The sequence below is a fragment of the Hydra vulgaris genome, chromosome 12, assembly GCF_038396675.1.
Source record: "Hydra vulgaris chromosome 12, alternate assembly HydraT2T_AEP".
Lineage (NCBI taxonomy): Eukaryota > Metazoa > Cnidaria > Hydrozoa > Anthoathecata > Hydridae > Hydra > Hydra vulgaris.
The window spans coordinates 38,172,368-38,195,910 of NC_088931.1; the positions used below are offsets into that span (position 1 = coordinate 38,172,368).

Genomic DNA, 23,543 nt, shown 5'->3' on the forward strand with positions numbered 1-23,543 from the left:
TTAATATTTGTTAAATACTGGCATATATTTAAATATTTTTAAACTCTAATTTATTTAAAAACAAGGTTGCAAGCAACCACTATTAAGTTATGAGTTACTTTAAAATAGAGAATAAGTTAAAAAATTTTTTTTTTCAACATCTTCGCTTCCAACAATGCTGCAAGCAACCACTAATTAAAATTGAAAGTTACTGGAAGAGAAAAGATGAAGATTGTAGAGCAAGATAACAATTGACAGACGACTTAATGGATTTCAAATTATATGAATCAGGAAAGCAAGATGAAGGAAGCGAATTCCAAAGAACTGACGTTCAAGGAAAAAAACTAGACGAATAGGAGTTTTTGGAGCACTTAGGAACAGTCACAGAAAAAGGATGAGACTTAATTGAATGATGAGTAATACGAGAATCAATTTTAGTAGATGGCACAAGAGACACTAGCTCTTTAGAGCAGTGCCCATTATAGTGTTTGTAGAAAAGAGAAAGAGAGGCAACATTACGACGATGTGATAATGCTAGGAGGTTGGCTACAAGAGCAGGTCCAACTATGTTTACAATGCGTTTTTGGACCTTGTCTAAAAGAGAAAGGCATCATTAGAAGATCCACCCCAGATATGGCAACGGTATTCCATACAAGGCCAGATTTGAAATTTATAAAGATAGAGAATAGAATCCGAATTAAGAAAGTGTTGAGCTCGATAAAGAGATGCAACCTTAGCAGATGCTAATTTTGCAACAGATTTGATATATGGTTTCCAAGAAAGATCGGAAGTAAGAGTTAATCCTAGAAGATGAAGAGTAGATGACTCGTCGAGTACATCACCGTTCATAAATATAGGAAGATCTAAATTATTGCAATAATGATCGGCTGAAAAAAATTGAGTTTTATCTGTATTGAAGTTCACCAGCCACTGAGAGCCCCATGCTGTAGCAGAAGCGAGATCCTTTTCAAGCTCAAATGCCTCCAAGTAATCAGAGAGTGTTGGCTTCTTATCATGACAAGAATAAATGGTAGAACCTTATGGAGAAGACCAGCATGCCAAACTTTATCTTATTTGAAATGTCAAGAGCGATGGCCTCAACCTCTCCACCTTTATCTAATGCACCATAAAATCTATCGGTTATTACTGTTAGCAAATCAGCTGTAGAATGAGAACATTAAAATTCATATTGATGGTCAGAAAGTTATTAGATTCAACATGAGAAATTAAGTGTTTGTTAATTAAAGATTCAAAAACCTTGCTTATGATAGGAAGAAGACTAATGAGACGGTAGTTAGACGAATCAAATCGCTCAACAGAATTTTTGAAGATAGGGATAACAGATGCCGCTTTCCAGCGGGCTGGAAAACAAGACTCTGATAAGCACTTGTTGAATAGTTTTGATAATATAGACGACAGCTCTGGAGAACACTTCTACAAGACAATAACAGGTATGTTGTCTGGGCTACAAGCTGTAGAAGAGTCTAAGCTGGAAATCACTTTAGATACAGAGACTGGAGTGATACGAATGTCAAGCAATGGATCAACCTGTTTGTTGGCAATATCAGGTAGAATGCAACTAGTGGAATCAAGAGATGATATGATGAAAAGTTCTTAGCAAACAATTCAGCTTTGTCTTTAGCTGAGGTGACAAAGTCTGAACCATACAAGAGAGGTGGAATTAAAGATGTGCCCTTATTATTAATACTATTAAAGATTCTCCAGAAGTCAGGAGAGCCTAATTTTTGAAATGAGATATGAAATTTAATGACCTGAGAATAGCGGGCTTTGGCGTCAGACAAAACCTTTTTACAATGGTTTCTAGCAGTAATAAACAGACGTCTGTTTTCTGGAGAACTGTTTTGCTGATAGATATGGAAGTAACGGTTTGGATTAGCAATCACAACAGCCCAATGTGAGGAAAACCATGGAGAAGAGTGAGGGTTGAACTGAAATCGTTGAGAGGGAACAAAAGATTCTATGCCAGCCTGAATATACGAAGTTGTGTAAAAAGCACATTTGTCAACAGGAAGACAAAAGATTTCTACCCAAGGGCCATCACGAAGAAATTCATGCAAAGTATCCCAGTCAGCTTTAAGGTAGTTGTAAGAGGTACGATAATAGGGGGATTCTGTTGATAAAGAAGAATGAGATATTAGTTTTAGAGAGATCAAACTGTGATCAGAAGCTTCTAAGGGTGAATGTGGAGAAACTGAGCACTGACTAGGATCAGAAACAAGACGAGTAGAAAAGGTAAATGATTCGGGTTGTCTGGAAAGCGAGTTGGAAAGTTGACCATTTGAGTTAAGGATTGAGAAAGGCAAAAGTTGTGGGCTTTAATGCCTGCAGAATCGCTGACACTAGAGCCAAGCCATTCAGTGTGGTGAGCATTAAAGTCACTGACAACAACAATATTAGCTGATGGATATAGAGAGAGGGCTTGGTCAATATGATCAGAAATAATATCAAAAATAATGCAGTCTTGAGATGAAGGAGAGTGATTAGAGCAAAGAGAAAGGCGATTGAATGAAGTGGAACTAAACGTAAGCACATAAAAGAATAGTCTGTGGATTCAAACCTTGTTTGACAACAAATGAGTGAATTCTTACAAATGTAAAGTATACTAGGAAAGAACGAATGTGACAATTACTAGGAAACGATTAACTGAAGACTTGAAAAGTTGTATGTTGTTAAAAAAGGAAAACATGAAGATGGGTAAGAGTTATAAGATTTTTTGATGTGCAAGGATAAAAGACTGGATTAATAAAAGTATTTATAGCATGAAGTGACAGGTACAGTAAAAGGATGCGACTTGTTGAATAAGAAGCCATGCAAGAATGAATTATAATTTATTGTATTAGAGATGATAGCTCGTTTGAGCATTGACCATGATAGTATTTGTAGAAAAAAAAGTAAGAAATGCAACCTTACAACAATGGGAGAGTGGCTCAAACTTGGCAGATAAAGCAATTCTGTTTACATTTACAATGTGCTTTTAGACTTTTAGTCTGAGAGTAAGTAAGAGGGTTGTTATTCATCAATATAGGAATGACAACAATATTTCAATATTTTTTTGCAGTAAATTAATGAGTTTGTTGTCTAAAAAAATTGTGGATTTTAAGTCCAGAATTCAAATCCATAACCCACTGCAGGCCTTAATCTGTTACAGAAGAGAGATTAGATTAAAAATCAACTGCTTGTTCTAAGCAATCAAAAAGTATAAAGACAAGAAGTATAAAGTTGAGTTGTTAGCAAATAGAGCCACTTTTTATGTAAAACTTTCATGAAGGTTAATATTGTAGATAAGAAGCAATACAGGACAGGGTTCCCACTCCTCCTTAAAAACCTTAAATATCCTTAAAAAAAAAAACTCCTTAAAAGTCCTTTAATAACCATAAAAAAAGTTAAAATTTGACTGCGCTCCTTAATTTCTCCTTACTTTCTTTTTTTTTTATCATCTAGGAAATTTTATTAAAGCAAATGGATTATACTTATCTATAGAGAAGCATATAGTTACTTCTTTGATGAGTTAAAATTCTATACTCTTGTTTTATATATATATATATATATATATATATATATATATATATATATATATATATATATATATATATATATATATATATATATATACACACACATATGTATATATAAATGTATATCATATATCAGCCCTTTGAGTATTAGAGTAATTTTTTTAATGGTTTTTTTTTGGCTTTAGTATTTCACTTTCTTTAAATAATTTTATTTTGTTTTCTTTACAAATGAACACCATGCTATGAGGGATGAGTATTTATTGACCCTCTTTTTTAATTAAAACCATATACACACACACACACACACACACACAGATATATATATATATATATATATATATATATATATATATATATATATATATATATATATATATATATATATATATATATATATATATATATATATATATATATATATATATATATATATATACTTAATTACAGCTAAATATATATACTTTAGGGAAAAAACCATTAGCTCGATATTGAACAAACTTCATATTAAAAAGATTGTTATATGTTTTTCACTAATTACCTTTAGATGCCTAAATATAAAAGTAGTTTCCAGAATATTTGGTTAAATAATGATAGTTACACTTCTTGATTACAGAAAGATAAAAATCCCAGCCTTGCAAGATGCAAAGTTTGTTTTAAGTCATTCTCATTAGCAGGCATGGGTATAAAGGCTCTTGATGTACATGCAAGAGGAGCAAAGCACATATAGTGATTGCCTAAAGAGGGTTATGTTGTTTTGTTCAAAGAAAATTTGCAATCAGTACCACAGAAGCCTACCTCATCAAAGCAATGTATAATTTCAGATATGCTTCAGAAGGAAGCAGTTTTGAAAGCAGAATTAATTTGGTGTTTAAATATTGTTCGAACCAAATACTCTTTTAGATCAAGTGAGAATAAGTCTAAACAATTTGCTTTGATGTTTCCAGATAGCAAAATTGCCAGCAACTTTTCATGTGATCGAGCAAAATCTGGCTATATTGTAACTCATGGTCTTGCCCCTTATTTAAAAAGAATTCTGATAAAAGATCTTAACCTGCTGGATAACTTTGTATGTCTTTTTGATGAGTCTTACAATAAAGTTGTAAAAAAAGGTCAAATGGACTTACGTGTGCGCTATTGGAATGAAGAGAGGAATACTGTTTGTAGATATTATACTTCAGAGTTCATGGGAAAAGCTGCAGCCCCAGATATTCTAAATATGTTTAATCCAACATGACTGGTTTAAATGCTGAAAAAATGCTTTAGGTTTCTATGGATGGCCTTAATGTAAATAAACTATTTTGGAAATACTCAACAAAGAATGTCATAACAATGAATTAAGTACACTCATTGATATTGCCTGTGGTTTACATACTATTAATGGATCCTTACAAACTGGTTCTTACAAATATTTCATTAAAGTCCATCAAGAGCAAGTGATTATAAAAGAATAGTTGAGGCAACAAGTTCAGATTTTCCTTACATATTTTGTGGCACCCGACGGGCTGAAAATCAAAGTGTTGCCAAGAAAGCAATAGAGTCAAAAGTCAAAAGTAGTCTTAGTTGTTGACTACTGGGAGTCTTTACCAAAGAGTAAGCAACCTGGAATTGGTAAATCAGGGCAAAACACCAACTTTGAACATTTAAGTGCTCGAACAAATAAAGTTTCAGTTCCTTTAAAGTTAAAGTTTTTTGAAGAAATTAGTGGCAGTCAAAATACATTCCTTGGTAGGTAATATTTGATCCAGATGCAATTTTATTGCTTTTTATGTAATGTATTTTGTTTTATTACTAATGTATAGAAATATTCTATACATTTATAATAATATTATATTCTTTTCACAAAATGTTATTTTCAATCTTGCTTTTTTTTTTTCTTCTAGTTTCTTTTCAAACTAATAAACCAATGACTCCTTTTCTAGTGGTGACACTTGAAGAACTACTATGCAACTTTTATGCGAATTTCATTCAATTAGATGTTTCTTTTAAATGACAAAACTACAACGTCTTTGTTAAAATTAGATTTGTTTAATTGCGCAAACCGACTTTAAACCAGCAAGATTGATGTTAGTTTTTCATTGAAGTATTATCTTCAGCAACTCAAGAGTAAGAGAAAGATTAAAATTGACAAGTTCAAAAAGGAAATATGTGATTTTCTTCTCTCAATATGTACTCATATTATTGAGAAAAGCCCTTTGTCTTCACTGATTGCTTGCTGTCTGGTGTGTATTTTCCCAACTTTTATGGTTGAATATCACAGAAAGTGTGATTATTTTTTTTGACAAACTGTTGATGAAGCTGGTTACTTTCAAGAAAATTAGAGCTTCTGTTGGTGATTTAGCTAAGAAAGAATATTCCAGGTTCTGTAAAAGTGTGGTCGTTGATAACAAAGAAGTATTTTTGACTTTTGATAAAGATAAGGATTGTTTGGACTACTTTTTGTGGAAATACACTGATTTAAAGATGTATGCAAATCTACAGCAGATTTTCAAAATTGTCCTCATTTTTTCGCACGGACAAGCTCAAGTTGAAAATGGTTTTAGCAGCAACAAATGTCTGATCGATGACAATATGTCCCAGACGCTATAATCTCTTTATGTTCAATCCAAGATTACCTCACATTTCATGGGTTCATGGCTCATGAAGTTGAAGTAACAAAAGATTAATTAGATTACTGCAAACAATGAAAGAAGTATTTTGATGAGCAATGTTCAAAAGCCCTGTCTGTAGAAAAAACAGTGAAAATGAAAGCAAAAAGAAAAGTTATGGAAGATATTGAAATTGTCAATACTTAAATTTGACAGACATTATCTATAATTGAGAATTTAAAGAAGTCATCTGATAAAATTGGATTCCGTGCTGAAAAAAGAATAGCCTTAGGTTTATGCCTTGAATATAAATGTTTTTTTAGTTTATATCACTAAATGTAATGTCATTATTTAATGATTCCTTTTCTATTTAGATGACATTAAAGCTGGCATATCATAATTTAATGCATTAAAAAGAGCCGCTTGCGAAAAATAAGAGTTACTAGAGAAGCTAAATGTTAAAAAAAAAAAACTTGTTGAAAAAAAAATGAACTTATATGTTGACGAGGATGATATATATATATATATATATATATATATATATATATATATATATATATATATGTATATATATATATATATATATATATATATATATATATATATATATATGCATAAATATATATATATATATGCATAAATATATATATATATATATGCATAAATATATATATACATATATATTTATGTATAAATATATAAATATATATATATATATATATATATATATATATATATATATATATATATATATATATATATGTATATATATATACATATATATTTATACATCTCCTTAAATATTAGGAAAATATCTCCTTAAATCTCCTTAAAATCTTTAATTTTAGCCCCAGTTTTAATAGTGGGAACCCTGCAGGAACAAAGATAGAGCCTTGTGGTACACTTAAAGTTACTTGAAATAAATAAGAGTGTAAGCCTTCAAAAATAACTTTAATACTGCAGTTTGAAAGAAATAATTTAATAATCTCAAAACTTTTATATAAAGAAAATAATAACAGAGTGAAGACTAGTTGAAGAGGTCAAAGTGATTTCTAGAGTTTTGAATAATTGGAATTACTTATTTAGCACTTTTTAAAAGTTTAGCAAAAATTGAAGATAGTTCTGATGAACACTTTTTTAAGACTATGATGAAAATCTTTTCTGGGGCACAAACTATAGAAGTATTTAATTGAGAATTAACTTTAGCATTAGAAGCCAGAGTGATTTGGATGTTTCAGGCCTTATTTTAAATAAAAAATACTTAATGCATTGGCTTAACGCAATATTTGATGTCATAAAGTTCTCTTTATTTTTTTTTTTTTTTAAGACATTTTTTTAAATTACTGCAATAATATTAATTACCGCAAAATTAGTTGAATGTTATTTAACGGCTTTTTTATTATTACTATAGAGGAATGTTTATTTTATTTATTTATTTATTTTAATTTTAGGTAATTAAATTTAATATTGCCTTTTTAAAAAATGATTTGGTATAAACAAATTTCTTTCTTTTCTCGAAATTCGCATAAATGAATTAAAATATGTTTAAATTTTTGAGTTTTTAAAATGATTATTTCTTAAATCTCTAATTGCGGCTTTGCAACTACAAATGATTTTTTATTTAAAAAAAATAGCGAGTAACAAATAAAAATTTATGTTAATTTATTTACTTAACTTATTTAAAGTTTATTATTTTATTATTAAATTACAGCACTGAACATATCGTTTATTAAAAAATAATTGCTTCGATTTAACTTGCATTATTAAAAAAAAAAAAATTTGCTTATGTTTTGTGCAAACTTTTGATGCTGCCGTTTATTTAAAATTTGATTTTTAATAAAAAAAAAAATATGTTTAGGAAGGAAAGCTGAAAAAGCAATTGCAATAAAAATAAACTGATTTTTTTTAAGAACAAAAAGAATTTTTTTTTTTTGTGACAAATATTTTTACATAAACGTCATTTAAAAGTTTATGTGACTTTTTTAAAAATTAATCACTTTTTTTATCTTTCTGCTTTTCGTATAATTTAAAAGTTAAAAAATGATAAAAAGTTGCTTAACCAAAATCACTGCCTGCTTATGTAAAAATTGCTTAAGGCGTACATAAATCGCTCTACGCTTAACACTTTAAAATAAGGCCTGATGTTTAACAATGTGTTAATCTGTTTAACTGGCAGGAAGAGTATGGCTCAAGAGTCAAATTAGAGTAAGATTTCATTGCAAATAACTCTACCTTATTCTGGGGAGAAGTAAAAAGATCATACCCATGAATTAGAGATTAACTGTTAGACTTACTTTAGTTAATGACACTGTTGAAGGCTAACAAAAGTCTCTAGAACCTAATTCTGAGATAAGATACAAGATAAAGTAAACTGAGAATAGCAGAGCTTAACATCAGACAGGATCTTTTTATGTTGGCTTCTTGGAGTAATAAAAGGACACTTGTGCTTAAGAGAGGTATTCTTGTTAAAAGGATAAAAAAAAGGTTAATGTTTAATAAAGCAACTGCTCAATAAAAATGTGGAGTAGAATGAAACTTGACTTGAAATTGAAAAATTCCAGAAGGAATAAAAGCTTCCAAGATGCATTATATATTATGTATACATATTATGGATATAAACATATATGTTTGCTATTTATTTAGATGCTGGCATACACTATTTCATATTTATATCAACTTTAGTACTTATATGGTGTAGTATTTGCTGAAAAAGAAGATGATCAGATGGATGTGTGGTGTGACTCTAGAAAGACAAGAAAAGAAGGCATAATCGTAGACATATTAGAAAAAATCGTTGTATCAAACAACTTTTATTAGAAAAGATTAAATTAATTTAGGTATCAGCATGTAGAGAGGTAGCAGCTTCAAGAGAAAATGGTAGTGGTAAAAGTAAGAAAACTTCAAGAGAGCACCTTACATATTGTATGAATGAGCTTTAGTTAAAAAAAGAAAATGCTCTAGATTGTTTATATTAGAGAAACAGCATAAAAGCGGATAGCTAAAGCCTGATGATGATGATGATGATGATGATTATGATGATGATGATGATGATGATGATGATGATGATGATGATGATGATGATGATGATGATGATGATGATGATGATGATGATGATGATGGTGATGATGGTGATGATGATAATGATGATGATGATGATGATGATGATGATGATGATGATGATGATGATGATGATGATGATGATGATGATGATGATGATGATGATGATGATGATGATGATGATGATGGTAATGATGATTATAATGATCATAATGATGTTTATATATGCATCTATATACAAAATATAACATGAATTTTGAATTAAAAAAATATACTTTAGGATGTATAAATGCTTATGTAGCCCCAGTCACAAACACGGCCCCGGCTATATTTTTCAAATCCTGCCTGGTCAAATATCAACCCTGGTCTTTTACTATGGCATAGTGCAAAATCTTTAACCAAGAAATATTTTTAATTTATCAGAAAAAATCTAAGTTATTTTTATACTCTTAATATAGAGTTAGTATAAAAAATCAATATAAAAAAAATAATGCACAAATTTTGCGAATTTATTGAGATTTTGTATAAAAAATACTCAGTAATAAGGCCAAACCAAAAATATATATGATTTTAATTTAAAGTATATGTAGTTTAGACTAATTTTTTTCAAATTTCAGTAATACAGGTTTACATTTGACCTTCCCTCAATGTCATGGAAAACTGCAATTTTTGAACAAAAATTTGAACTTTTTTTAAAAAACAGCCTTGAGGTAGGGTCTAGATTGATCAAAAATTGCCTGGTAAGTTATAAAACCTATTTTCAACATATTTGCACATATATGCATATATATATATATATATATATATATATATATATATATTATATATATATATATATATATATATATATATATATATATATATATATATATACATACATATATATATATATGTATGTATATATATACATATATATATATATATATATATATATATATATATACATATATATACATATATATATACATTTATTTATAAATATATATTTATTTATAAATATATATTTATATATAAAAATATATATATATATATATATATATTTATGTATATATATTTTTGTTAAATGGATAACAACTTGTGAAGATAGTGAGGATACATTTATTGATTTTACTTCTAAAGGGCAGTGATATCTGTAAAAAACTAAACCAGATGCATTTATATTCTCATGACCTAAAGCTATTTGGAACTAATAAACTATAGATCTTTTCATAAATAAACGTCTGCATAATTCCAAAACAAGGCTTAGGTTGTACCGTTTGTAAACAAAAAATGTCTTCTAATAAAAAACCTATAAGAAAATCATCTGGCAAACAATGTGCTGCCTATAATTGCTTTAATCGAAGCTATATTATCGAATTTGGAGAAAGAAAGGCTTCTGGCATTAAATTCTTTCATTTTCCGAAAGATAAAAATGAAATTTCTCTTTGGTGCAACTTGATAAAGCGTAAAAATGGTTTAGATAGTTTTAATGTTACTAGCTCATCATATGTATGCTGCTCTCATTTTAAAGCGCAGGACATTTTAAAAGCTGCTGGAGGTACTAGATGCAGTTTAAGAAAAGGTGCTAAACCATCACTTCATAGCTGGAATAATTTCAAAGCTAGTGAAAAAGAAAGAAAATCACCAGGTTATAGACAATCTCCCCAAAAAAGTATAGTTTTGCCTGACAATGATGTTCTTAACAAAACAAGCAGTAGCTCAAATAGAGATCCACTCCTTTATAGAAAATTAAACATGAAACAGTTGCAAAATGAAAATAAGAAAATAAAGGAAACAATACCTAATGAAGGAAATAAATTTATTGAGCATGTTCTCTCATGTGATAAAGAGTTAAAACATTACACAGAATTTCCGAATCGAAAAACATTTGATGCAGTTTTTATATATCTTGACCCTGGAGAAAATGGAGAAAACTTTATCTTATTCAATAGTAAGCATTCAAAAGAAAATGAAAATAGGGGGAGAAATCGAATTAGGTTACCTTTAGAAGCATATTTATTAACATTAGTGCGATTAAGAAAAAATTATGATATTAGACATTTAGCATTTCTTTTTTCAATAAGTGAAGGAACTGTAAGTAACACTGTTATAACATGGTTGAGCTTTATGTACATAAAGCTGGGTAGCCTTAGCATATGGCTTTCGTTAACTCAAATAAAACAAAATATGCCTAGTCAATGAAGGATAAATTTCCCAATGTTAAATGTATCATTGATTGTGTCGAAATAAAAGTAGCTGTGCCTCAGTCATTGACTGTACATAAATTGCTCTATTCTGACTATAAAAGTCACACAACTGTAAAGAATTTAGTTGGCATTGCCCCAGGAGGTGGTTTTACTTTTATATCTGCTGCTTACCCTGGGAGTGTATCAGATAAAGAATTAACGATTAAGAGTGGACTTTTAAATCCAAATTTATGGAATCACGGTGAAGAAGTTATGGCAGATAGAGGTTTTACTATACAAGATTATTTAAGTCCACTCGGAGTTAAATTAATCGCTCCATCATTTCTTCGTAATCGCGAACAATTCACTGAAACAGAGGTGATACAAAGTCAGCAAATTGCAGGTGAGCGCATTCATGTTGAGAGAATGATTCAAAGACTAAAATGTTTTCATATATTCGATAGAGTTGTTCCTCTAAACATGATTGGTTCTCTAAATCAAATAGTTACAGTGTGTGGAATTTTAACTAACTTTCATGAGCCTATTATAAAAAACGCATAAAAAGTAATGGATAAAAATGTGTTAAGACAATAAAAAAAAATGTAACATTGAATTTAACATTTATATATATCATAAATAACTACAATTTTTTGTCATAAATTTAGAAAATGCATAAACTGTAAAATAGATTCTGCAAATTTCAATAAAATATTCGTCTTCAAATTAAAAATTGTTGTTTATTTTTTCAATTATTTCGTCCAACATATAGTTGAAGTAAAAGTCTAATACTCTTTTCCTTAGAGTCCCTCAATATACTTTGTCATACGTAATACAATCAATAACCAATCCTTTTGAAGTGTAAAACACAAAATCACACCATGTTTGTGTTGTTAATCCAAGTTGCATTTGGATTTGATCATAATAACTATGGTTTTTGTTTATTAAAATTTTATTACTAGATTTATCAAATATTATAGATGTATTTTTTGCTACAAAACATATATCTTTTGGGTCCAGGTTACTGTATTCTTTGCTGCACTTAATTTCTATTATTCCACAATCATTATCACACCTTACTTTCCTATCAGGTGATGCACCCAAAACAAAATTTTTTTCATCAAGTACCAAACCACATGGTTCTACATCTAGTTTATAGCCAGAGGATTTCATAAAGTTTTCATAATATTTTAACGCTATAGGTTCATAATATTTACTATAGGAAAGTTTATATGAAAAAATATTGTTTAGCTTAGTTTTGTTTTCACCATGGACAAGTTTGTGTGCCAAACTTTTGAGTCCTTTTGGAGATTTGTTCTCTAACTTATTACATAAAGATGCAGTGAATCTATTCCTTCTGTAATCAAACCATTTTGAATTTCCATCCTGTTCCCTTGTTTCTTTTTCAATTTGAACTACTATTTCCTTTACTAACTTCATATTTTCTAAAATGTTTATTTTTTTATTACAAAATATTTTTTCAACATAACAAGTTATAAAATCATCAGTTTCATTAAAAGGGAATGTAGGGTATTCAATGTATTGAACACTGTCTAAATTTTTTAAAGGTGCAGGTAAGTTGTAGTAAACATTGTAACTAGGTGGAACTACGGCACATTGATAGCTTAATACAGACCCAAATGGGACACTTCCTAGACTTGTTTTGACTATTCCTTCATTTGATTGATTTAACACATTCAACATATGCACTTTAACATCACTGTTTAAAAGATTCTTGTAAAGCTCATTTATTTTATTTTCATTATCACTTTTTCTGTTTAAATCAGTTCTAGTGTCATACAATGATGATTTAATTGTGGCGAATAAAGATACTTTTCTTTTTTTTAATTTGTGGTGATATAATTTGTAAGTCACTTATTGGTGCTTTATCAAATCTTTTACGACTTTGTGGTATTGACCAAGCACAAGTTCTTGATGTACAGGCTTTAATATATGGAACAGTTTTCAGTTTTTCAACTACCCATTTTGCAACAAGTTTCATCATTGCAAATGCATTTGAACAAGTTCCAGTTTTTCCTGCTAGGCATTCACAAAATGCATACATTACTGATCCATCTAATTTTTTAATGGCAATAAAAATCCATCTGTCAATTTTTTTCATGCTAGCTGCACATACTCCTTTTACACAAAAAATAGTTCAATACTTTGTTTTGAATGAATTGAGGATAGATCAATGTATTGCTCTTCAAAAAACGTTTCTCCTCTAGATAAATGTTTTTTTACTTTTGTAGATTTAGGAAAAAAATTACTATTTACATTTAAAGCATATGCATCATTTTTTTCTCCGCTGAAAATGCAGGAAGTCCCTCTAGACACTTGCTCCATCCAATTTTGGAATTCAAACTTAACAGCTCACATTTTAAATTTTCAGGCAACATAGGAAATGTTTTTATACTTTGTATTTTTATATTTTCACCCATCAAATATGCCTTTTTTGACAACCATTTTTTCTCAAGAGTTGGATCACAAATAATTGAATTCGTTCCATTGTGAAAATACTGTAATACTTTAACTTGAGAGTCTTGTAAAGTTACTACACCTTTAAGAAAATCGCCACGGTAAAGAAGCCACCTTTTTAAATGATTATTTGTATACGTTTGTAATTTTTCTAAATCGGCTTTGACAGTTGGATCGTCTATATCATCTTCTTTTAAAACAATTGATGCTGGATCTAAACAAAAAAAAAATACATCAAAATAAGTCAACTACACTACACAAATTTTATAAATTTTGTGGATAAAAGTAAACTGCAGTTAAGGTAAATTTTTTATAGAATATTTAATATATTTTACTTTGATATTCAAGTAATAAAATAATAGAAAAGTAATCAATAAACACTTAAAATAAAATAACAAACCTATTTCCTGTGAAGAAACGTCATTTGTGTTTAAAATAACAAATAAAGCTCAAGATTAAAAGAAACAAATAAGCCTAAGCAATGAAATATTTTGTTTGCTTACTAACGGTACAACCTAAGCCTCGATTTGAAATGCGGACGTTTATTTATGAAAAGGTATATAGTATTTGTAATATTAGTAATAATATATCATTATAATATTAGTAATAATTAAATAAAAAAAAAAAAAATAAGAAAAAAAATGGGCATAGGAATATTAAAAAAATAAATTTCTTAATGGAAACATTAAATGCTGTTCATGTAGTGGTTCAAAATTTGATGAAAACTTTTTCAAGCACGCTTCAAAAATAAAGGGAAATATATAGTATAGTGAATTATTAAAGTTTGCTATTTGAAATTTTGAAAAACAACTTGGACTATTAATAATTTCTAAAAGTTGAGGTTTAATAGATAGATATAGAGAGGACTTATGTTATAATATTGCAGACGGAACAAAAATATAATTTGAAATATTACACCTATCTAAGTCTCTCTATGCAGCTCAAATTAAGTATAGGAGTAAGTAGATGATCATATGATTAACTGTAGTGTTCATAAGTGAGGTGATCATATAGTGAAATATACATATTGATAAATGTATGAACACTTGGCAAAAAAATGAAAGGAAAATGAATTTAATTTAAAAGACTGTAATCTTTATTAAAGGATGACATTCTTGAAAATTTGATTTGTGTGACTTGATAATACAATTCATTTCATTGGGTAAAGAATTTCTCATTTCATTCGTTAAAGAATTTTTTTTATTGTCTTATTCTTTGCTAAATTGCCATTATTAAATTTATTTTTATTAATAAATTAATGTTTTTTTTCTAAACAAGTAATCAGTCAGTCAAAATAACTAAGCATTTTATTAAAGCTAAATAAAAAAGATGTTGCAAAGTAAATTAGACCCAGAAAATGAATCCAGATCCTAAAACAACAGATCTTGAATCCAGAGTTTTATTAGAGTTTTTAAATCAGAGGTAATGCAAGTAAAACAGCTATAAATTTTAGTGGAAAATGCAGAATGCAAATTGAGTTGGCTTTTTTATATCCTAATGCAAATTATTTAAACTAAAATTATAAATTTTCTTGTTTATAGTTGGGCTTATCAATGCTGATGGTAATTCAAACCGTACATCTCGATTTGTCAATTACTTAAGAAATATGCTACCATGCAATGATGTAACAGTCATGGAAATGGTGGCAAAGACTGTTGGTAGGTTATCACAAGTTGGTGGAACATTTTCATCAGATTATGTAGAGTTTGAAATTAAGAAAGCTTTAGAATGGCTTTATGGAGATCGGCATGAAGGAAGAAGGCATGCTGCTGTGAGTATTATATGTTATTATTTAAAAGAAAGGTTAATAGAAGAATATATATATATATATATATATATATATATATATATATATATATATATATATATATACATATATATATATATATATATATATATATATATATATATATATATATATATATATATATATATATATATATATATATATATATATACATACATATATATATATATATATAAATATACATATTTATATAAATACACATATAAATGGGCAATTCCACGGCGAAAAATAAAAACATATCAAAATTTTATAATATATATATATATACTTATATATATATATATATATATATATATACATATATATAAATATATACATATATATATATATATATATATATATACATATATATATATAAATATACATATTTATATATATACACATATAAATGGGCAATTCCACGGCGAAAAATAAAAACATCAAAATTTATTCTCTTTTTAGTCAACTTTTAGCTAATCAATATTGGTGTAAAAAAAAGAAAGTTTATTTAAATACACCTTTAATACAAAAATTAATTTAAGTCATTTTTATGCTTCTAAAAGTTATGGTTTAACTTGTAGCATCTTAAAAAATTATCATTGCAAAATGTTATTTTAACCATGAATTTATTTGCATAATCCAAATTAATTTAGTTTGAAAATGTAGCTAACATGTTCACTTTGTTGTTGGTCAGGTTTTATACTTTAAATTATTTCAAAAAAAAACCCAAAAAACTCTTGCAATTTTCATGTAACTTAAGTAAACAAAAACATGATAAAGTTTTGTTTTTTCTAAAATTAAGTTGAAAAATTTAAATTTTTTAACAATATATGATATGCGATATATGTTCTGCAATGTATGTTCTGGCGCTTTTTCGTAAAGTTTTTGTTGCATACAAAATGAACAATTACGTTTTTACTTAATTCGTATTTGGTTAATATTTTAGTTTAAATAAACAAATGCAGTTAAGGGAGTCGTCCATAAAGTGCGCACCCTATATTTATCAATTTTTAACCCCTTCCCTCCTGTCACAAACGAGCACAAATATCTGCACCCCCTCTCCCTCCTAAACTTTGATAGCAGTTTTTACTTCAAAAAATATTTTAAAAAATTTTAACGTAAATACTTTGTAGTATTTAAAAAATTCAACCTAATGAAAATAAGTCAATACGCATAAACGTAAGAAGTGTAAAATTTTTCGACAAACTAAAAGATTTTAATGACTTTAGTAATAATAAAGTTGTCATAATAAAGTAATTTTTTAAAGTTGCTCTTGATCACGCAGATAAAACTGTTTTCGATATGATAACTTCTATAAATGTTATGAAAAATCAGGAAGAGTGCCACTCGTTTTTTAAATTGCCTTTGTTAATTACTTTTGATGAATGAGTTCAATATTATTTCAATTCTTTTGTTCTAAAAAATCTAACTCTTCATAATAGATATAAAAAATTCACGATAATAATCTCTGGGTAACAAAAGTGATGGAGCATAAGTTAAAAATATAGTATTAAAAAAAACAAGTTTGATTTCCTTATCTGGTCACCTCTGATGAATTTTTAAATATTTTTTTAATTAGTATAGAATTCTCAACATCTTGTTAAAATTTCCAATACAATCCGCTTTACTCATTCACAGAAATCTTTTCTGAAAGTTGAAATGATTTCTTTTCTTGTTTTCTGCGTAAGGTAAGTTAAGTGGCATTTCAGCAATAAGTTTGCCCTCTTTTAGCCTGACACAAACTTTTTAGCTTATATAACTCTTCATGCTAACACCTTTCATAAAAAGTTGCAAAAAATTTAATTTACAGTTTAAATAGACAAATATTTGATAAAGTTGTTGTGCGTTTAATTTAAGTTAAAAATGAAATTGCCCATATATACATTTTTAAAATAAAATAATGGTTATTTTTAAAATTTTTTATAATTTTGATTTGTTTGAGAACCATCATGATTTTTGAAAAACTTTTTTTTGTTGTTGATAATATTAATGATTATTTATTGGGTCTCTATATGTTAATATAAAAATAAGTTCTTTCAATAGGTCAACCTGGTACTCAAATGAAATGAACTTTTATAAAATTTATAAAAATATTATTAGTTTCATTTGAACATTTTTTTTGGTTTTATTGCTGAAAAACTATTTTTATTATTTTTATTAAAAGGTAGTTTGTTCACAGTATTTCCACAGTTTTTTTATATCATTTTAAAAACATTTTGGAATTTTTATAAAGTTTTGCCTCATTCAAGTATCAAACTGACCTATTTTTGAAAAACTTTTTAAAAATAATTTTTGGGACCCGTTAAATAGAAAATGGACAATTAAGCTTAAATTAGGCTTAAATTAATCACAAAAGACATATATATATATATATATATATATATATATATATATATATATATATATATATATATATATATATATATATATATTTGCGTTAAGCTTGATGCTTGACTTATCAAAACAGGCACAGAAAAACCACACAAATTACTTCTAAAATTATTTATTTTGTAAATATCTCAGTGAATCATCATTGTCACAAACATCAGAAAGAACAATGTTTTTGGAGTGGGCAAAGTAATAGTTGTTCTATTAGGACCTCTTGTACATCCTCCATCAATAGCAGAAATGAATTTCCAAAACGATAGTTCAATAGTATGCTATAAGTAAAGCCATTGCAATGGTTATTTTTGAACCAGACCATTTCTTTTGCCTGTATTGTTTACTGTGCCGTCACAAACAACAGCTTGTAGCATACTTGCAAAATTTGTATTTGCAATTATTGGTAGTATCTCTTTTGCAATGTCAGCTGTTTTACCTGTTTCTGGCATTACATGTTTAATTAAGTTGTTGTGTGGAAATGATGCAAATCATAATGTTCTTCCTTTATGCTCTTACATATACCAGACTTCTCAACAAAAGTTTATTCTTTTTTCCATTCAAATCAAATACAAATTAATTCTTATATCTTGGCAGCATGCTTAGAAACTTGTTTCTGTCACCAAAGACCTCTCTGGCGTCTAAGTTTTGCAGGATCTATGGCAGATTTGATGACAATAGCTTCATATCTTTTAACATTCACTACAAGATTAAGTAGATACAAATCTACTAATTACTAATCTTATATCAGTCCAAAGCTTTGGACAGTTGCTTCATGTTTCTGGCTGCTACAACACCATCATTAAATTTGCCACTGGAAATTTCATTGTCAAGAACTTCATCACCCATGTTAAGTTGCAGTTCTACCTCATCACCACCACCATCATCAGCATCATCACATATTGCTGTAGATGTAATTCATTTTTGCCTCATATTTCATTTTCTGGATGTGCTCAAATTTCAAATGTTTGGCTGCTCTCATCTCTTTCTTCTGCAACTTAGCTGTAGCCTTTTTAGAAATGATCAACCAGAAAGACCATTCTGTTGAAGGTATTTTATGCGACAGTGGACAAGTACATTGTGAATTCTCATGTACACTCTGTCAACACATATATTACAAGTACATATATTAAATACAGTTTATAATGATTTTAAATGGTTTTGATATGTAATATCTTTTTAGAATTGGGATATTTACCAAGACTTTATCAATCAATTTCTCTAAACAGTTGACTACATACTTTTCATCAATTGTTGAGAAACTTGCTGTGTCGTAGATTCTTAAAACTTCTTGTGCTACAGCTGTCACTCTCTTTTGCATACAATCATATTTTTTGTGCTTTAAGTAGTAGTCATACAGTCTGTAAATGTCACTAGAATTACTTTAGGTTGAGTTAATGTTAGGTATTATTAATTTATGGTTACTTTGACTTATCAAATATCATTTCATGTAGCACCGGATGTTATATAAAATTTAAATGCGTTTTCAAATTTCACCATTTATAACTAATAGTTGCAAGTACTTACTGAGCTTAAAATTTAAAAACTCTTATAGTCCCTTAATGTTGGATCAATAGGACAACTTTTTATGCTATAACCAAAAACAAAAATCAAAGATCTCGATATTGGAAAAAGAAAAAATATGAGGGGAAAACAATATTTTACAAAAATGGTAGCCGATTATGTAAAACCCTACCTGGTTCTCTACATCAAGATCATTGCATGCTGATTTTAAAGTTTTAAACAGCATATTATCTGGTTCAGCAGTAGTATTACTTGGTTAATATTTCCATAAGTGTGTAGCTCATTGACATGATATTAGCATTCAATAGATAAAACTGGTCGCTGAAAGACTTTATTTACCAGTAAAGATACAGCTCCATTTTTTTTTCCAGTGTTGGTTCTGGTTTTATCAAATGTAACAGCTTGTATATTGTGTGTAAGGTCAAAGCTATTCAAGATATTTCTGATTGCATTTTTTTGATTTTCGCCAGTTCCAGAAGAAATTGCTGAAATTCCCATCAGGTGCATCACCTTGTTACTGTTTATTAATATTGCTAATTGATCTTTTTCCAATTTTTCTTCATCACTATATTCATGACAGTTGAATTAAATGTTCTCATTGGTATTTCTAAAATTTCTCAAATAGTATAAATATATATATATAAATATATATATATAAATATATATATATATATATAAATATAAATATATATATATATAAATATATATATATTTATATATATAAATATATATATATAAATATATATATATAAATATATATATATGCATAAATATATATAAATATATTTATATATATATATATCAAAATATATATATAAAATATTTTTTTTACAGGTGCTTGTACTAAAAGAGCTAGCAATAACAGCACCAACCTTTTTCTTCCAACATGTCCAATCATTTTTTGATTATTTTTTCAATGCTGTTCGTGATCCTAAGGTAATAAATTTTGATTTAAACCATTATTATTTATGATAGATTATTTAAACAATTATAACATTAAGTGAATATTATAAAAATTAGATATACGATAAACTAAAGTTCAAAAAAATTTAACTTTATAGCCACAAATCCGTGAAGGAGCTGCAGAAGCTTTGCGAGCATGTTTTGCAATTATAGCTCAACGAGAAACAAAGAAAAATCACTATACTCACTACTATAAGGTAATTTCACAATTATATATGTATTTATAACAATATTATTATTATAAGATATTTTCACAAGTATGTATGTATAACAATATTTTTATTATAAGGTATTTTCACAATTATATATTGTTTATATATAGTTGTCAGAATTATATATAAAAAGCTGTAAGTTGTGAGAGTCAAGAAAATTTAATGATGGGAGAGAGCTCCAAAGCATTAATGGTTGATTAAATCAAATAGATAAATAAAAAATTTTTTTAGCATGAAGGAATGGTTACAGTAAGGATGCAGCTTTGTAACTGTTTTATTCATAAATGTAGAAAAACGGTTTTTTAGACAACTTTTTTTAAAGAAATTTAGTCCTCGAAATTAAAAAAAGTTAGGTTTGCAATTTATTGCTGACCGTACAATATTTGTAAGCAAAGGTTTCACACTAACAACATTGAAACAATGTCTGCAAAAAATTGCTGACCTTAGACACATTTAGGTCAGCAGGGAGGTCAGCATTTCTAAATGTTGACCCTAATTTTGAAGGCTATAAAATATTTATACCTATGCCTTGTTAATCATCAGCCAAGTATTGAAAAAAAAATCAAATCAAATTTTATTGTTCATATATATAATTTTTTTTTATTATATTGACATATTATTATTCATGTATATAAATTTGTGTTATTATATTTAATTTAATTTTATTATATATAAATTTTATTATTCATATATATAAATTTATTTTATTATATTAAAATTTATTTTATTATATCGAAATTCTATTATTCATATATATATATAAATTTGTTTTATTATATTTTATTATATTTAAATTTATTTTATTATATTGAAATTTATTTTATTATATTGAAATTTTATTATTCATATATATAAATTTATATTGAAATTTATTTTATTGTATTCAAGTTAATATTACTAAAAAGAAATTTAATTAAACATATAAATAAATTTGTAATATTATAATTAAATTTATTAAAATATATTGAAATTTATTTTATTATATATAAATTTTATTATTAATAAATATAAATTTATTTTTCTATATTTAAATTTATTTTATTATATTGAAGTTTATTTTATTATAATGAAATTTTATTATTCATATATATAAATTTGTTTTATTATATTTAAATTTATTTTGTTATATTGAAATTTATTTTATTATATATAAATTTTATTATTCATATATATAAATTTATATTGAAATTTATTTTATTGTATTGAAGTTTATTTTACTATATTGAAATTTTATTATTCATATATATAAATTTGTTTTATTATATTTAAATTTATTTTATTATATTGAAATTTATTTTATTATATATAAATTTTATTATTCATATATATAAATTTATTTTTCTATATTTAAATTTATTTTATTATATTGAAGTTTATTTTATTATAATGAAATTTTATTATTCATATATATAAATTTGTTTTATTATATTTAATTTTATTTTACTATATATAAATTTATTTTAATATATTTAAAATTTATTATTCATATATATAAATTTATTTTATTGTATTTAAATTTATTTTGTTATATTTAAATTTATTTTATTAAATATATTTAGCAAGTGTACACTGAAGCAATGAAAGGAATAGATGATGGAGCTACTTCAAGGGAGCGTGGAAATATTTTAAGTAAAGAAGATAAGGTTCATGGTTCTTTACTTGTATTACAGGAACTTATTAGGAACAGCAGTATTGAAGGAGAGGTAATTGTTTTGCTGTAAATTATTTAAAATCTTAAATCATATAAAATTATAATCAAGTTTTGCATAATTTTAAGATTATTCTTGGTAATAAGCGTTATTCTTTTAGATGCACTCATTTTTTTATTTTCTATTTTCATATATTCTTACCTATGTTTCAAAAGAAGTGAAATTTTATAAAAATTTCAAAAATAATAAAAAAAATTTATGAAAACACAAATTAAAAATGTTTATTTAAAAAAACTATGAAAATATGTACTTTTTTATTTTGTGTTAAAAAATGAGTTTTTAAGCCATAAAATTTTAATCTTTATATAAAATGATTATTGTTTTTGGATGTTTTATAAAGTTTCACTTCTTTTGAGACCCAACATGATATTCTTTTAAAGAACTTTTTTTTTAAATATTAGGGACCTGTCTGATGTTTAAGGGTCTTGAGCTACCCATAAAAATTATTTTTATTTTTTTGAGATTTGAGATTTATAGAGATAGAGAATAGAATCCGAAGTAAGAAAGTGACGAGCTCGATAAAGAGATGCAACCTTAGCAGATGCTAATTTTGCAACTGATTTGATATATGGTTTCCAAGAAAGATTGGAAGAAAGAGTTAATCCTAGAAGATGAAGAGTTGGTGACTCATCGAGTACATCACCGTTCATAAATATAGGAAGATCTAAATTATTGCGATAACGATTGGCTGAAAAAAATTGAGTTTTATCTGTATTGAAGTTCACCAGCCACTGTGAGCCCCATGCTGTAGCAGAAGTGAGATCCTTTTCAAGCTCAAATGCCCCCTCCAAGCAATCAGAGGGTGATGGTTTCTTATCACGACAAGAATAAATGGTAGTATCATCAGCAAACAATGCCACCTTAGATGTGAGAATATCTGGAAGATCATTAATGTAAATTAAAAAGAGTATAGGGCCAAGGATAGAACCTTGAGGAACCCCTGAACTTACAGAATAAGAAGAAGAGTGTTATCCATCGAGAACAACTTTTATGCTATGATTGGAAAGGAAGGATTCAATGATCTTAAAGATGTTGCCGGATACACCATAAGAAGAAAGCTTATGGAGAAGACCAGCATGCCAAACTTTATCAAAAGCTTTTGAAATATCAAGAGCGATGGCCTTAACCTCTCCACCTTTATCTAATGCACGATAAAACCTGTCAGTTATTACT

At 27.1% G+C, this 23,543-nt stretch overlaps 1 protein-coding gene across 1 annotated transcript in view; it reads left to right on the forward strand.

Moving 5' to 3' along the window:
• Nucleotides 1-23,543, forward strand: part of LOC100197178 (serine/threonine-protein kinase mTOR) — a 141,759-nt gene that overhangs the window by 9,359 nt on the left and 108,857 nt on the right. Inside the window, exons 2-5 of the mRNA XM_065813156.1 lie at nt 15,339-15,568; nt 20,321-20,422; nt 20,548-20,646; nt 22,221-22,364. Of these exons, the coding sequence (XP_065669228.1) occupies nt 15,339-15,568; nt 20,321-20,422; nt 20,548-20,646; nt 22,221-22,364 (575 nt within the window). The remainder of the gene's footprint in view (nt 1-15,338; nt 15,569-20,320; nt 20,423-20,547; nt 20,647-22,220; nt 22,365-23,543) is intronic.